The sequence below is a fragment of the Rattus norvegicus genome, chromosome 4 (genome assembly GCF_021556685.1).
Source record: "Rattus norvegicus strain SHRSP/BbbUtx chromosome 4, alternate assembly SHRSP_T2T, whole genome shotgun sequence".
NCBI classification, from domain to species: Eukaryota; Metazoa; Chordata; class Mammalia; order Rodentia; family Muridae; genus Rattus; species Rattus norvegicus.
In genome coordinates this window covers 42,263,559-42,279,792 of record NC_141537.1, presented here as the reverse complement: position 1 = coordinate 42,279,792, position 16,234 = coordinate 42,263,559, and the positions used below count along the sequence as shown (strand labels likewise).

Below are 16,234 nucleotides of genomic sequence, written 5' to 3'. Positions count from 1 at the left end.
TCAAACAGCTACCGAGATGAGACACAGTTGTGCATACAAACCTGATCAGTATTGTGTCTCAAGCTCTTGTCAGTCCACAGTTGACATGTAACACTTCAAATTACTAATTCTGACGTACTTGCTTATTTTTACAAACTAAAACTTTCTGTATTTCCACCAGCACTTTTGACATTCACACAATTTTCTGACATTTCAATTCTACAAGCATTGTTTATATGTTTATATGTTGGATGTGCTTAGTCATGGTTTTTGTTTAATAGAAATTCACATTTTGGCTTGGGCAGTGGAGAAACTGTTTCTTAGGTGTGTTGCCATTGCTTCTACGATTGCTTTGTTAAGAATAACTCCATCTTTTATGGCTTAATAAATAGAGTAGAGTCATCATCGCATATATTATGGTTACATGAGAAGTGTCAAAAACCCAGTGGAATATGTCAAGGGACTCAAGATGCTCGAGGGAATCTAATCCCATTAGCTTTCGACTCCCTGGAACCTTGCTTTTCCCTTGCGCATCACTGTCTGTTCACCAACATTTAGCTGTATTCAGCCTGAAACTCCATTGCACTCTGCAACACAAGTGTATGGCTGGCTGCTTCCTCTTCTGCAAGCTGGGGTTATTGGAATAATTGCCACATAGTGTGCTTCTTTCTTAGTTTGGTAACTATTTTTTCAACCATTCTAATCATGAAACCAGTATAAAGAAAAGACTTATGGGTAAACATAGTAACTGTGCTTTAATACTTCATTAAAATGTTCACATCAGAAAACTTCAGGGTTGGAGTTCAGTACTCAGAATGGTGACTCACAACCATTAGAACTCCATTTCCAGGAGATTCTATGCCCTCTGCTGGGGTCCATAGACATTGCATGTTGCCAAACACCCACAAAATAAAAATTTGTAAAACCAAAAAAGATTTGGCTGGGCTGTGGTGGTGCACACCTTTAATGCCAGCATTTGGGAGGGAGGTGGATTTTAAGTTTGAGGCCAGCCTGATCAATAGAGCAAGTTCCAGGACAGCCAGGGCTACATAAAGAAACCTTGTCTCAAAGAAAGAGAGACAGATACAGAGACAGAAAGAGAGACTGAGAGACAGAGAGACTGAGAGGCTGAGAGACAGAGAGACAGAGACAGAGAGACAGAGAGAGACAAAGACAGAGAGAGAGGCAGAGACACAGTCAGAGACAAAGATAAAGACAGAGAGAGAGGCAGAGACATAGAGACAGAGAGACAAAGAGAACATTTAATTCTACAGGTAACACACACACACACACACACCCATGCTACCATTCAGACTTTCTTCCTTGTTTTTTTGCAGCATTTTGTAGACACTCTTGTGGAAGAAACAGGGAATGTGTTGCCCCAAACATATGCAAATGTAAACCAGGTTACACTGGTTCCAACTGCCAAACTGGTGGGTACATGATTCATTAGTTTGTATAATAAATTTTATTTGATAATCAATATTTCTGAGCCATGGGCTTTATTTTTATGTAGCCATCTGTCACCCTGCTTGCAAAAAGCATGGAAAATGCATTAAGCCTAACATCTGTGAATGTCCTCCAGGGCATGGTGGATCCTCCTGCGATGAAGGTGAGAAGTCCGATGAGGGTCTCAAATATGGAATTAAGTACAGTGTTATTTCCTTGAAAATATTTTTAAAAGATAATTGTCTTTTAAAAGTTTTGTGTTTGTGTTAATGAATACTTATTGGTACTGGGATAAAAAGCTCACAGTTTAAAAAGTATTCATATTAATTCTTTTTTTTTTTTTGGTTCTTTTTTTTGGAGCTGGGAACCGAACCCAGGGCCTTGCGCTTCCTAGGCAAGCGCTCTGCCACGGAGCTAAATCCCCAACCCCATATTAATTCTTTTTAGGGAGATTTTTGCTTTTAATTTAAAAAATATTAACTGTACAGGTGTTTTGTCTGGATGTCTGTCTGGACACCATGTGTATACGATGCCTCCAGAACAGAGTGCCATATTTCTTGGGACTAGATTTACAAAGGGTTGTGAGCTGCTAATAGGTACAGTAGTTTATCTGGAAAGCAGCCAGTGGTTCTTAACCATTGAGCCATCTCTCTAGCCCCTAACTTTAGACTTTTAAACACTCAAACTTCAGAAGTCATAGATGGAAAGAGTAATTGTTTCTCTTCCAAAATCTTTGCTTTTTGAGAGTTAGGTATTTGGGGGAAACTAATTCTTTAATTGATTTATGTATTAAATGCAAAACTCATGGCTATTAGATGGTAAGAAGAAACCTAAAAGGTGACCCTAAAAGTACACGTATATCCATAGTGAGTGGTTTAGGATGAGTTATTAAGTAAGGAATCTACAGGATAGAGCTGATAGAAGTAGGTGCTCATTAAAAATTAATTTGCTATTTTTAAAACAGTTTTTGAGACTGAATTTTAATAAGTGATACATATAATTGTGAATGATGTTAGAACCCTGTTAAATGCTTTGATGGTGACAAAGAAAGCAAAAAGTCACAAAATAAAATTGGAAGGAACAGAAGTCTTCAAAGCTAATAGCAAGTGAGAACTATGGAAAGATAAAAGTCTATGTTTAGGACAGGAATTCGTGTCAGGTATTTTCATCCAATTAACCAAAGGTTTATAAACCGTTCACACACCTGCATTGCATTTTGTAGTTTTTATGTATAAACCATGGTGGCTGATTTCTAAGCTTTAAAATTGTGAATTCACGTCGTGGATCCCCCCAGAAGAGTAGCTACACAGTAAAAGGAACTGGGCTTACCCTAAATTGTTCTTATAATGAGACTTTATTGCAACCATACTTTATAAATCCATCTATACTGATTACTGAAACCTGACTTAATGCTATCTGTGTCTGCAGAACATTGTAGCCCTCCTTGCCAACATGGTGGCACGTGCTTGTCTGGGAATCTCTGCACTTGTGCTTATGGCTTTGTAGGACCAAGGTGTGAAACATGTAAGTAAAGCTCTCTTACAATCTGCTATAACAAACACCTTCCTCGGTGAGTTGATGGCTTTCGTGCTAAATAAAACAAACCCATTCCTAAGCAACTTTGACATGCTAAAGGAAGCAGGTGTTCCCTGAATATAGGTAAAGATGTTTAGATGGGTGTGGCTCTAATCCTGGTATTCTATTCCGGAGGTTGAGAGGAGACAGTCATGAGTTGAAGAGTAGTGTGAGTTATACATAGTAAAACCGTTGTCTTACGAAAAAAATAAAGAGGTTTGCTATGAATAGTAACATCTTTGAAATAAGTGGAAATCAGACTTATTAATTTGCTTATAAGTTTATTTTATTTCATTTATCTCTATATTCACCAGATACTAATGATTTTCTTAAACAACTCATTCTTGTTTGGTGCTGATAATTTTCTAATTTCTCCATCTCTGTTTGCAAGAAAATAGCTGAACATAAGAACCTGAGTACATCTATTATGATCATGAAATATCCTGGTCTTTCTCTCTGGCCAAATTCAATTACTAGAAGTATTTGACGGTCACAAGCTAAATTTGTCTTTCTTTTGTCCTTGTTCTGTGATCTTAGTGGTCTGTAACAGGCATTGTGAAAATGGAGGCAAATGTGTTGGACCAGATATTTGTCAGTGCAAGCCTGGCTGGTATGGACCCACGTGTAGTACAGGTAAAATCAGAATTATGTGCAATAAAATTATCACCAAAAGAAACTTCAAATGTCCCTAACATTAACATCTAAGTTACAAAACTGAGCTGATAGGAATGCCATGAAGAAGATATGTATAACACATTTTAAAACTCATACATTTCATCTTCACATTTTTCTGTTATCTTAAACCTTATGCCTGTCTTACATGCTGCGTTACCTAGTAAGTACCTTCTTGCTGTGGTGTTTCTATGGTATGTGTTACATGGTATGGACACAGAAGCCTGTGTTTGTTGCAATTTCTCCATTTAAGTTCTGTCTTCCTTCTTTTCTAACCAGGACATAGACATCCTGCTTTACTTAACATCTGTTCAATTTTGGATGTTAGGGACAGCCATCACAGAAATCCTTTTTGAAATCAGTATCAGATGTAGCAGTAGCAGTAGCAGAAGGTTTGCAATCTAATCTAACTTACTATCTACTCCATGTAGTATCTACCCTCCTATGCTTAGAAGGCAAAATCCTTTCCCTATTTATTACAACTTCAATGTCTACTTTAAATTCTAACTCAATAATTTCACCTGTAATCCCTATCTAATGACTTTTCTCAACAAAAATATAACCCACCATTTATAATGTGCTGGCCATACGTGAAGCCCATGTCAGAAGAAAAAAAAGATCACGCACTTATTTCAAGTCTCACACCATTTTTGAGACAAGAGATGGAATTATATTTTTCTAAATATGACTATGAAACAAGTTGGTTTATAAGAAATATAAGTAAACTACATATCATAAGTGAAAGCATTAATTCCAGCAAGTGGAGTTTGGAAGAAAACTGTGTAGCCCTCTTGGAGGCTGGATAAAAAAATCTAAGCTGAAAATTGAATTAAAAGTGCTTTCAAAACAAAACATAGGTGATCAGGCATCAACCGTCTGAGCATGGAAGGACTTGAGTGAAGCACCCCTGTATTATTTGCAAGGGGGTAAAGATGCACACATAGCCACGTCCTTTTATGGGTGCTGTTGAGTTGAATTGGCTTTCCTTAGCCTACAATCATGACAAAAAGTATTCTGCATTTTAATCATGCTCACTCTACATTCTTAGTTTTATTGTTATCGTCGTTAGCACACCAAATAACCACACTTACAAGCAATTGCAAAGTTCCTCTGCTACCTCCCATTTGGTAAAGTCTAGAACATTATTGGCTCTCTTGCAGTTAAGTATACCATCATGCTTCCTCCATCCATCTGCGCCACATTCAGTCTTCAAATAACATCCTTTGTGATCTCTTCCTCTCCTGCTGTTCATTAGCTCTTTGCGATCCCATTTGCCTCAATGGTGGTTCCTGTTATAAGCCAAACACGTGCCTTTGCCCTGGTGGATTCTTTGGAACACAGTGCCAGAATGGTAAGCATTCCTTGGACATGGTACAGAAGGCAAGTGCAAAACCACGGACACAAAATGGGAAAGAAACACAAGTTTCAGACGGAAAAAGACTGTTTCCTCTGTTTCCTATTGTTGTTCAGATATGGCCATGTGGACCAGCTCATGTATCAGAATTGTCGATTGTTCAACACATGTTAAATTAACAACCGGGGCATGGTCTGTGAAGTTTTGTCAAGCTCAGATGTGAAACAAATGTACATCCTTCTAGTACAGTTCGTAATGAATGTTTCCATTGCTTTCAATCCAGTAGTTTTTGACACGTATCTTATCTAATGTCTGACGTTTTCCTGTAACGGCTCCTGATTTTAGACTCATAAAACACTTGTAAAATGCATCTATGTACAAGTCTATGCAAAATGGCAAATTTTTTCTTTTTCTTTTCTTTGTTTTATTTATTTGTATTATTTATTTAAGATTTATTTATTTATTTTATGTATAGGAGTATGCTGTTGCTGAGGGAGAGGGAGAGGTAAAGGGAGAGGGAGAGAGAGAGGGAGAGGGAGAGGGAGAGGGAGAGGTAAAGGGAGAGGGAGAGAGAGAGGGAGAGGGAGAGAGACTAGTGTCAGGTGTTACTCAGGTCCTTGTTTAATCTGGAGTTCCAATGTGGGTCTGAGTGGGTCATCAGTTGAGGTACGCATGCAGCTAGTGCTCTTAACCACTGAGCCATCTCTCCAGCCCAGGATCATTTTCTTTTCTGCACCATGTTTTAATACTTTTTCTCATGCAGTTAAAATTATAGAAGTTTCTTTTTCTTTTAACTTTTTTCTTTTCAGATTAATAGTAATATCTCAGGCTTGAGCATATTGGTAGGAAATAGGAACTATTCTCAGTAAATTAAATGCATGAAATACTTACTGTATCTTTAATTTTAGAATTATAGCAAACAGTTTTAGAACACATTTGAACATCTTCATCATTAAATTTCTAAAATTAACAGTTATGTGATACGATTGGTAGGAAATAGGAACTATTCTCAGTAATTTAAATGCATGAAATACTTACTGTATCTTTAATTTTAGAATTATAGCAAACATAGTTTTAGAACACATTTGAACATCTTCATCATTAAATTTCTAAAATTAACAGTTATGTGATACGATTTGATTTATTTTATTGGAAATATGTTTTCATGCAATACATTCTGGTTACAGTTTGCTCTCCCCTAACTTTTTCATGATTCTCCCCATCATTTCCCCTCCCATCTAAATTGACACCCTTTTTTTTCTCATTAGAAAAGAATAGGCATCTAAAAATTATAATAAAATAAAGACAAATCTGAATAGGACAAAACAAGGCAAGGATACAGAAAGAAAGGAGCTAAAGAAAAAGCACAAGAAACATAGAAATGCACAGAAACATTCATTTACACAGAGAAATCACATTAAAAACAACAAAAAACAAACAAATGTTTGCACACAATAAAACAATAAAACAGAAATAAAAGGAAAACTGTAACATATATGCCAAAGATCTGTAAAGTTGAGAGAGAGAGAGAGAGAGAGAGAGAGAGAGAGAGAGAGAGAGAGAGAGAGAGGTGGTTTTTGCCTTTACTCCCAGCACTCAGGAAGCAAAGACAGGCAGGTCAGTGAGTTCAGGGCCATCCTGGTCTACAAAATGAGTTCTAGGACAGCCTAGGCTATGAAGAGAAACCTTGTCTCAAAAAACAAAACAAAACAAACAAAGAAAGAAACAAACAAACGAGTGGGAGAGAGACAGAGACAGACTGTGCCTGGCATGAACTTTAGAAGCTTAAAGCTCACATCCCCCTCCCCCCCCAGTGACACACTTCCTCCAGCAAGGCTACCCCTTCTAGTTCTAACCCATTAGAATCCCATTCACTGTTGAGTAAGCATTCAAATATAGGACCTATAGAAGCCATTCTTACTCAAACCACCACAGATGTATTTCACAGCTTGTAATTTTCTTTCCATGATTAACAAATTATATGGGATGCACATTTAGAAAAAAAATGTATCTGTAAGGCTGATGAGATGGTTCACTAGGTACAGATGCTTGCTAACAAGCCTCAAAGCAGAGTTCAGTCTGCAGAATCGACACAGGGGCAGGAGAGAGCTGTCTCCTGAAAATAATCTTCTCTGATCTGTATCACATGCATGAGTACTTGCGTGGGCGCGGGCGCGCGCGCGCGCGCGCGCGCACACACACACACACACACACACACACACACACACACACTCTCAGTATGTACCTGCAGAGCTTCAACCTAAAGCGGTGCAAACTATCTATTTGTTGAATTAACTATAATTAATAAATCTCAGTGGTGGGGTCACTACCTGCCTCAATGGTTGATGTTCCTGAATGAAAGACACGCACATAGTCACACGGTCTTTATATATTAATATGCCTTAAGCAGCACAATTGCTGGGAGACTGCCTAGCCGCTGGGATGCTAGAATAATTCTGAGTTACTATTTACTAACTTCTGTGTTCCATCTTGGCTTTTCATGGTCAACGGTCTGGGCCACGTTTTCTTGGCCCAGAGACTAGGATGCTCTCCTTGCTTCTCTGCCCCATGGTGACTTCTCTGTCTTCCTCTCTCCCCTCTCTCCTAAAGCATGAGGATCTCTTCCTCTTCCTGTCAGTTTGAGGCCTGGGAAATCCTAAAATCCCACCTCTGTCTGTCCTCCCCACTATTGGCTGCTGGCATCTTTATTTACCAATCAGAACCAACTGGGGCAGGTTCCCGGAAGCTATGCGGAAACTCTCTTGTGCAAACAGATTTTGGGGGAACATGATTAGCATTTGTTATACAATATTCATCAAAATATCCAACTGCATATTTTGTATTGAAAGTGCTATTTCATTTATAAAGCTTCTTAAAATCAATGATGTTTTTAGGGGGAGTGGAAATTAAGAAAGCAGTTATTAAGGGGAACTGATCCAAATTGGCAGTCTAAACAGCTCTTTTACTAAAACACATTAATTTTTTAAAACAAATTAAAATCCATGTAACAATCTATCAATCAAGGAGAAATAAATTTAAATTAGGCAAAGCAGATAAACAATACAAGAAAATCCAATATTTACAGTTTATAGTATAGCTGGGTGTCAGAGCACTGTTTAGCATATACAGAGCTCTGGCTCGATTCCCAACACTGCATACAAATAAAATAACATTAAATTTTACTGTTTGAGAGAAACACAAAGCAGTAATAACGCATCTCATAGAATGACAAACATTCAGGTTTGTTTCCTAATCTGGCTTCCCCTCTATGGTCAATATATGGTCAATACGAGGGAAGTTACATTAAACAACCAACAAGTATTTCCAACAAAGGAATTTTATTTTACTTATTTTTTAAAAGATTTTTACCCAGCATTCTCAGGAACCAGTCATATAAAGTTTCACTAGGATGTGACTAGGTAAATGTTCTTTTAAAGTGTTTACTGCTAATTTTATACAAATCGTTAAGGGTCTTTCTAGTCATATAGAAGAGTAAATATAACCTAACTTTGAGCTAAGCATCATTGGTTCACTTTCTCAATTCTCTTCAGATCATTTCACAGTTGGCTTTCCATGCACATGAAGTATAAGTTACATTTCACAAGGCACTCAGTTGAAGATTCCAGCACTAGGGTGTTTTAACGATGTTTACCTCCTAGTGGCCGATGGCTCTGATTTCTGCATTTCATTGTTTAGGAAGGACAGTTGCAATGGCTTGCAGCTGTGGTCTTTTATTTTTATAGTGCAGTTCTCTATCTTATGGCTCCATTGATAACAGGCCTATAAGGCCATGTGCAATATATAATAATTCAATATGTACAGTTCACACACTGCTGCCATGTGTTCTTTTAGCTGTCTGTCACCCTCCCTGTAAAAATGGCGGCCTATGCATGAGGAATAACGTTTGCACCTGTCGTGGTGGGTACACCGGAAAAAGATGCCAGACAAGTAAGACACCACTAAAATATTTGCATGCCCCAGGTAAAAATGAGCCTTTGTTGTGTGACACATGTTTTTGTTGCTTTTGTTCTTTTGACCTAAGGCATCTGTGAGCCTATGTGCATGAATGGTGGAAAATGTGTGGGACCGAATATTTGTTCCTGTGCTTCTGGTTGGAGTGGAAAATGGTGTAACACACGTAAGTAAAACAAAGAAGGCTCTCAGTGTGTCAGCCCTCTGTCCTCAGTGAGACTGCAGGAGGGCACCATGCAGTAGGATTTAAGACAAAGTCTGTTTTTATCTGTTTGTTTTTATTTTGCTCTTTTATTCTTGCTCTGGGAGATATCACTTTAAAATAATGAAAGACAGAGTCATCTGAAGACAGTGTCCAGTATTTTCTAGTTTTTCAGTCACATATGCCAGCATAAGCCATGGGTCTGGGCTAATCTGAAGTTGGAAGTTGAACTGAACTCACCTGAGCTCAGCAGTTCAGGTCATTGCAGGATGAGTTTCTACCCATTCCATCATTAGCCGCAGAGCTAGTGATGACTCCCTTCCCTCGGATGTCTCCTTTATTCTTTGTGTAAAATTGTTGTTTAATCTGGGGGTGATGCTCCATGCCTTTAATCCCAGCATTTGGACACCAAGGCAGTTGGACCTCTGTGAATTCAAGGTCAACTTGGTCTACAAAGTGATATCCAGGCTAGGGCTGGCTACACAAGAGGCTGTCTCCAAATAAACCAAGATGATTACTTTAAAGTAATATGTGGTGTGTTGCTTAAAAATGAAAACCACTGTAAAACTCCAACAACTAGGGAAGAAGTAGGATGCACCATGGTACTCCAAAGAGCATTAAAATCACATTTTCTCTCCTTCTTCTCCCCTGTTTTTGATACCGTAATATAATTACATCATTCCTCCTTTCCCATTCCTCCCTCCAAACCCTGCCATATGCTTCTTGCTGTCTTCCAAACTCATGACCTCCTTTTTCATTGATAATCCCTTTGTGCATATCTTACTATGTGTGTGTGGAAAGATAAAGGTAATAGAGAGAAAAAGAAAGAAAGAAAGAAAGAAAGAAAGAAAGGAAGGAAGGAAGGAAGAAAGAGAGAAAGAGGGAAGGAAGGAAGGAAAGAAAGAAGGAAGGAAGATCCTACTCAGTCTGTATCATGTTCGTTTTATGTGTGTTCTCAGGGATGATATTTGTTATTGGAAATGACTTGATGTGCTCCTCTCTGGGGAAACATTCTCCCAATGTCCATATCGATATCGATGTCGGTATTCCTTAGTTGCCTGTGGTTCTTTATGTAGAATTAACACTTCTGATATTTCCTGAATCTACTTGGGCATGGCTATTCTTGTCCTCCTTCAGCTCTTGTATAGGCTGACATGTTAAGACTTTTTTGAAGACTATGCCTGAAGTTGGGAAATGATATTGATAAATTGTTTTCCTTTTAGTTTTTTTTCTTTTCCATTTTATTTTATTTTACTTTGGAGACAGGTTCTCATATTGTTGGTATCAGGAACTGTTTTCGCCTCCAGCAATGACATCACCTGGTCAGTGTTTCCATGGCAACAGACATACATTCCCAGCATACCTTTGACTTAATTCCCACCTTCATCTGGGAGCAGTTACATCATATTTCAAATAAAAGGCAGAACTTTTTTGCCTCTCTCCTCTTTTTCTTCTCTCTCTCATCCCTCTCCCTTGTCTTTTCATTACACCTCTCCATGTGGAACTGTGTTGGCCTGGTGTGGTTTGTCCATACACAAGTCGAAATTTCTCCCCCAACACATATCATTTCGGCTGACCTTGAGCTTGCTATGTAGCTGAGGCTGAACTTGACCTCCAGATATTACTGCCTTAAACTCCAAAGTGGTTGGATAATGGGCATGTTCCATCACTCCAGGCTGAGGAAAGATCTTTTAGTTCTTGACTTGTACATTTTTCTTTTTTAATAAATGAGAGTTGTTTTTGGTAGTTTGTAATAATTTGACTAGTAGTTTAAATTTATAATTTCTTTACCTTTTTATTTTCAGCCATCTGCCTTCAGAAATGTAAAAATGGCGGTGAATGTGTAGCTCCCAGCATGTGCCATTGCCCCTCTACATGGGAAGGGGTACAGTGTGAGAAACGTAAGCAGCATTCTCTACTTCGCGTTCTGTGTATTAAACCCATTGGAATAATTAATCTGTAGCTTATGGAGACACAATAAAGACTGATTTCTTTGTGAATAAAAAGATATATCTACAAGATGGTGTTTCTCACCAAGTCTGGTGAGAACAGACCCCACATGCCATTTTCTGATTTCCAAATATGAGACACAGCATGAGTGTGCCCCATCCCTATGTGCCATGGCATGAGTGTACCCCCTCCCCATGCTATCCTAATTTTATTGTATCACTCTGATAAAGTATCCTGACAAAGAACAACTTAAGGCAGAAATCATTTATTTTAGCTTACAATTACAAGTTACATGTTATCGCTGCAGGGAGGTCACCGTGGCAGGAACTTAAAGGAACTAGTCACATCATACCGACAGTGATGAGAAGAGAAAAGAGAGAGAAGTCAATGCTCCAGTTCTTGGAGAGCTTTCTTTTTACTCTTATCCACTCTGGGGCCCTAAACCTGGGAATGGTGCCATCCATTTTCAACCTACATCATTTAAGACCTAATCAAGATAATCCCCCATAGAAATATCCATAGGCCAACCTGATCTAAGAAACCATTTCTACTTTCTTCTCATATGACCCTAGGCTGTGTCAAATTGACATTTAAAGCTACCTGTTATATATACACAATGAAAATAAAAATTTAGAATATAAATGTTGGCCAATTTTATATCCATTTGAAAGAAGAGATTATTTGAAAGTTTATTTCCCATTTCTCTTATTTCCTTTTAAAGTTTTAAAACAGCATATTAATCATATAATTAATGGGTTTCACTATAACATTTTTATACATGGGTATAATGTTTGTTGAACGTGTTGATTTCCAGTACCCTCCCTTGTCCCTTCTCTGCTCCTCATGATCCTCCATGAATGTGGAAGCTTTTGTTATAAGTGTAGACTGATATCCTTTAAGCACAGCCTGAAGCTGGGACTGTGGATTCTCCACACTGAAGGACCTTTGTGTGAATCAAAAAACAAACCATTTTCCTCAAAATGTTTTCTGTCCAATTTTCCAGAAACTAATGTATTGGCAATGCTAACTGAACATAGATGTTACTGCCATCTTCTGGGAAACAGTGGTAATGCCCATTCAAAAATAGATCTAAAGGTTGGAACTTTGTTAGTGTGGAACCCTTGAGTGTTACATTCCTTCCCAACCACATACAGCAGCCCCCTACATATTTACAAGTAATGGTTTTATTAAAGCATTTTATAGATGATTATGCACAAAGAGATATTGATATGTATATAGATATTTGTAAAATTACCTTAGAAGAGATTTCCACGAACACCTTTCCTGTATGGACAGTGCACTGGTGTTCAAAAAGTAACTGATTTAGCTGGGCATGGTGGTTCACACTTATAATCCAAACACTTGAAAGCTTGGATCAGGGGGACTGAAATGAGTTTGAGCAATTTCGGCTACATAGGGAATAAAAATGTAGCAAAGGTTCACAGCAAGGTTCTGTCTCTAGAAAAAAAACAGAGGGAGAGAGAAGTCAAGATGTTTCCAGTTACTGTCCAATGTAGGATAGAAATTTTTTCATATACATACCAGTATCAAATTGTCTCTTTGGAATGCTTTTAATAATTTCAAATAGCTTAGAACATAAGTAATATAGTTTTAGTTTGATTTAATAAGGTATACCTTGAGTTGCAAGTGTGGATTCTGGAGTTAAGAGAGAATGTAAATTAAATCTGCCCATAGAGAGATCACTGACAGATTCTTTATAGCATGTATTATTTTTCTACTCTAATGTGACTACCAGAAAATTTAAATGATACATGGTTCATATGCACTTCTTTCCTGTGGTGAATTATAATTTATTTTGTTTTTTTAGTGGCACAGAAATTGTACATATCTCTGTGTGATGTTCTAATCCATATATGTACCATAAGAAGTAATAACCATTGGGAATCACAGTGAGGCTCCAATCACAAGATAGTTTCAGGATAGTGGAATACAGTGTATTATGGGATTCTATTATAAGGCGTGATGACCATACAAATCTGCTTGTTGCAGCCATTTGTACTCAGAAGTGTCTTTATGGAGGAAGATGTGCATTTCCTGGTGTATGTTCCTGCCGCACCGGATACTCTGGAGTCAAATGTGAAAAAAAGATACAGGTACTTGATAGTACAAAGAATAGAGGCTTCTCTGTCTGTCTTCTACCTGGTGACTGACTACTGTTGATATCTTATTTCCAAAACAGAGCATATATGGATTCATTTTTGCCTCCAAAGTCAGAAAATATTATCAGTTTACACTCACCCAAATGCCTTATGTCCACGTAAATGAGTGCAATGTATAAATCCCACCACACAGTGGGATGCAGGACATCAGAGGACAGCTACTCCATAGTATGACATAGGACACAACTAACATTTGCTTTGGTCAAATACCAGCCTCACATCTCTCAACATACACACCACTTTAAATTAATGAGCCACTACCTCGGTGATTAACGTCCAGCCCTATTTGATTGAAATGACCGTGTATCACAAAAATCAAGTCTGTTCTTATAATCCTCTCTCAAAATTCTTTCTTTATTTGCTGTCTATTAGAATCCATTTATAGGAAAGGAAATATGCCTATCAGTAGAATTGGGGATTCCTTGTGTTTCAGAAGCCAAAATACCAAGGGAAGAAGAGGATTTCTTGCTGTAAGAGACTTGCTCTATGACCTATAAAGCAACTGTTGTAATGCATTTATTGCAAAGCTTCTCTCTAAAAGTTTGCACTATACCTGCTTAGCCACTACTCAAAGTCCAGGCTAGCAAGATGTTGTTTGGTTCTGATTTCTATAAATATTAGAGGTATGATGACATGCAAGTATCCATATGAGTGCACATGCAGAAGGCCCTTCAAAAATGTCTTACCCTATGAATTTCAATATAAAAGCCATCATGTATTATTCAGTATTTCAAAAGGCCCAGGGGCCAACATTCCAAATGTGAGGGCTTGAGGATCTAGGATTTGAGGTCATCTTTTACTATGTGATGAATTGAGACACTATGTCAAAATAAAACAAAATATCCCAGAGATCATGGAGACCTAAACATATTGAAACATTATAATGCTTAAAATACTAAAAAAAATTCTTCTTGAAGTTTGAAACTGGATCAATCTGTTTTTGGTGCAAAGACAATTTCTGTATGTTTTTCTATACTGAGAATAGTAGGGATATAATAGAGTCCTGGTGTGAAATTCAGGATGTCAAGCTGTTTAATGCTTAGCTGATTAGATCTTAGCAAGTCCTTGGCAAGTCTGATATTGTGGTTGCATTGAACACAGGACTGGGGAATGGAGAGGAAGAAAAGAATGGGAAATGAGGCTGAGAGAAATGTGTGAACTATTCTGAATATGTAATCCTTCCCAAAACATATAAAAGCCAGTTTTGTTGGACATTGAGCATTTTAATGTTATACTTTTCCAGTGTGCATCACATCGGTATACAAGCTCCAGATACAAGTGAGCTTATTTACCATTGCTTGGATCTATTTTATGAAAACAGAGCTGAGTGTAGCAAATTTAACCTTCAAGTTGACAGAACTGACGGGCTTTGTGTGCTATGCCAGAGGAAGGGAAAATAAACAGATTAATACTAAACTTCTACTGCTCATTGGAACGTGACTTTCTCTTTCTATTACAGATGAAACATCGTTGAGAAACGCGTACTGTTTACAAACCTCTATCATTAGAAATTCAGTATTATTCAGAAAGAGTCGAAGATAATTTTGGAACTTATTTGAATATTGCTTAAAGTATTATAAAGACAAAAGAAAGTAATAAAATGTGCAATGATCTAAGTTGTCAATATCAAAGAAAAACAAAATAAAAGCTCCAAGTAATTTGAATTTGACCTTGAAGTATGTTTTGATAGTTGATATTAAGTTCGTACTCCTGAAACTACACCGTTATTTATAAATTTGTGGTTTTTATCAGTTCCGTCTGTGACTATGTCTGCATCAGAGGTCAGTTGAAATGACATGCTGCTTAATGTCTCCTAGATACACAATGCCTAATGCATAAGTGTACATTGTCAGGGTTTTTACAAGAATTGGACAAGAAGATGGAGATCTATAAGTTGGGAAAATAGTTGCAAAAGGTCTGAAAGATTGATATTGAAGGTTCCAACCTAAAGCACCAACCTAGTACTTTCTAGAACAGTACTACTCCTCAAACTGTAATTAAGGGCCTTTCCCAGGGTTGCATACCTGATATCAGGCATAGTGCAAATTTATATTAATATTCATTAAAATTAAGAAACATTTAAGTTGCCAGTCATTAAATTACAGTTATAAAGTAACAATAAAATAATTTTATGTTTGGGGGTCACTACAACATGGGGAACTGTATTAAAGGGTCGCAGTATTAAGAAGGTGGAGGACTGTTCTAGGAACTTTGCTGTTGCTGCTGCTGCCCTTGAGAATCTTCAAACTCTAGCACCAAGTCTCAAACAGAGTAGGCTACTCTGAAGCAAGTATTACAAAGATGCCATGAGTCTTCCATTATCGCAGCCCCCAGGTATAGATACCAGTGAAAAAAATATTAGCTTGGTTCAGAGGATACGAAAGAAGAGGCTGAGCGAAGAATACAGAAGCCATAGGATAGGGACGAATATTTTGAATGTTTTAACTTCTGGACATGACATTAGTATCACAATTGTAGACACATAGCAATTACAGTAACTTCACACAGGCTACACAAGAACAACTCAGCCAAAATTCCATCATGAATTGCATAGGTGGTCTCTTGCCCCACACATGATGACTTATTAGTAATGTAGAAGTTGCTAGAGAATCATTCCTTTCTGAGGATATAAATAGTGGTAGACTTCTCATGCTCCAGTGAATGGTTCCAGACCCAAGCACACATGGGCACTGCAAACTAGACTGGGCTATGCAAAACAAGCAAAAAGATATACACTTAGTAGGGGATCCTTTGGGGAAGAACACTGAGAGTCGGAGATGGTACGTGGGGTAGATGCAGAATAGTTTTCATACCTGGAGAGGTATACTAAGAGCACAGTGCAGGAACAGGGCTGAGATAGGAGAGCCACTAGAGGACACACCCAGCTGAGGCCTGCGACCG

The 16,234-nt window shown here is 37.9% G+C and overlaps 1 protein-coding gene across 1 annotated transcript in view; it reads left to right on the top strand.

Moving 5' to 3' along the window:
* Positions 1–15,001, top strand: part of Vwde (von Willebrand factor D and EGF domains) — a 75,539-nt gene extending 60,538 nt beyond the window's left edge. Inside the window, exons 20-29 of the mRNA XM_087659536.1 lie at positions 1,317–1,412; positions 1,496–1,591; positions 2,857–2,952; positions 3,541–3,636; positions 4,931–5,026; positions 8,882–8,977; positions 9,072–9,167; positions 11,009–11,104; positions 13,164–13,267; positions 14,793–15,001. Of these exons, the coding sequence (XP_087515662.1) occupies positions 1,317–1,412; positions 1,496–1,591; positions 2,857–2,952; positions 3,541–3,636; positions 4,931–5,026; positions 8,882–8,977; positions 9,072–9,167; positions 11,009–11,104; positions 13,164–13,267; positions 14,793–14,807 (887 nt within the window). The 3' untranslated portion in view covers positions 14,808–15,001. The remainder of the gene's footprint in view (positions 1–1,316; positions 1,413–1,495; positions 1,592–2,856; positions 2,953–3,540; positions 3,637–4,930; positions 5,027–8,881; positions 8,978–9,071; positions 9,168–11,008; positions 11,105–13,163; positions 13,268–14,792) is intronic.
* Positions 15,002–16,234: the final 1,233 nt, after the last annotated feature.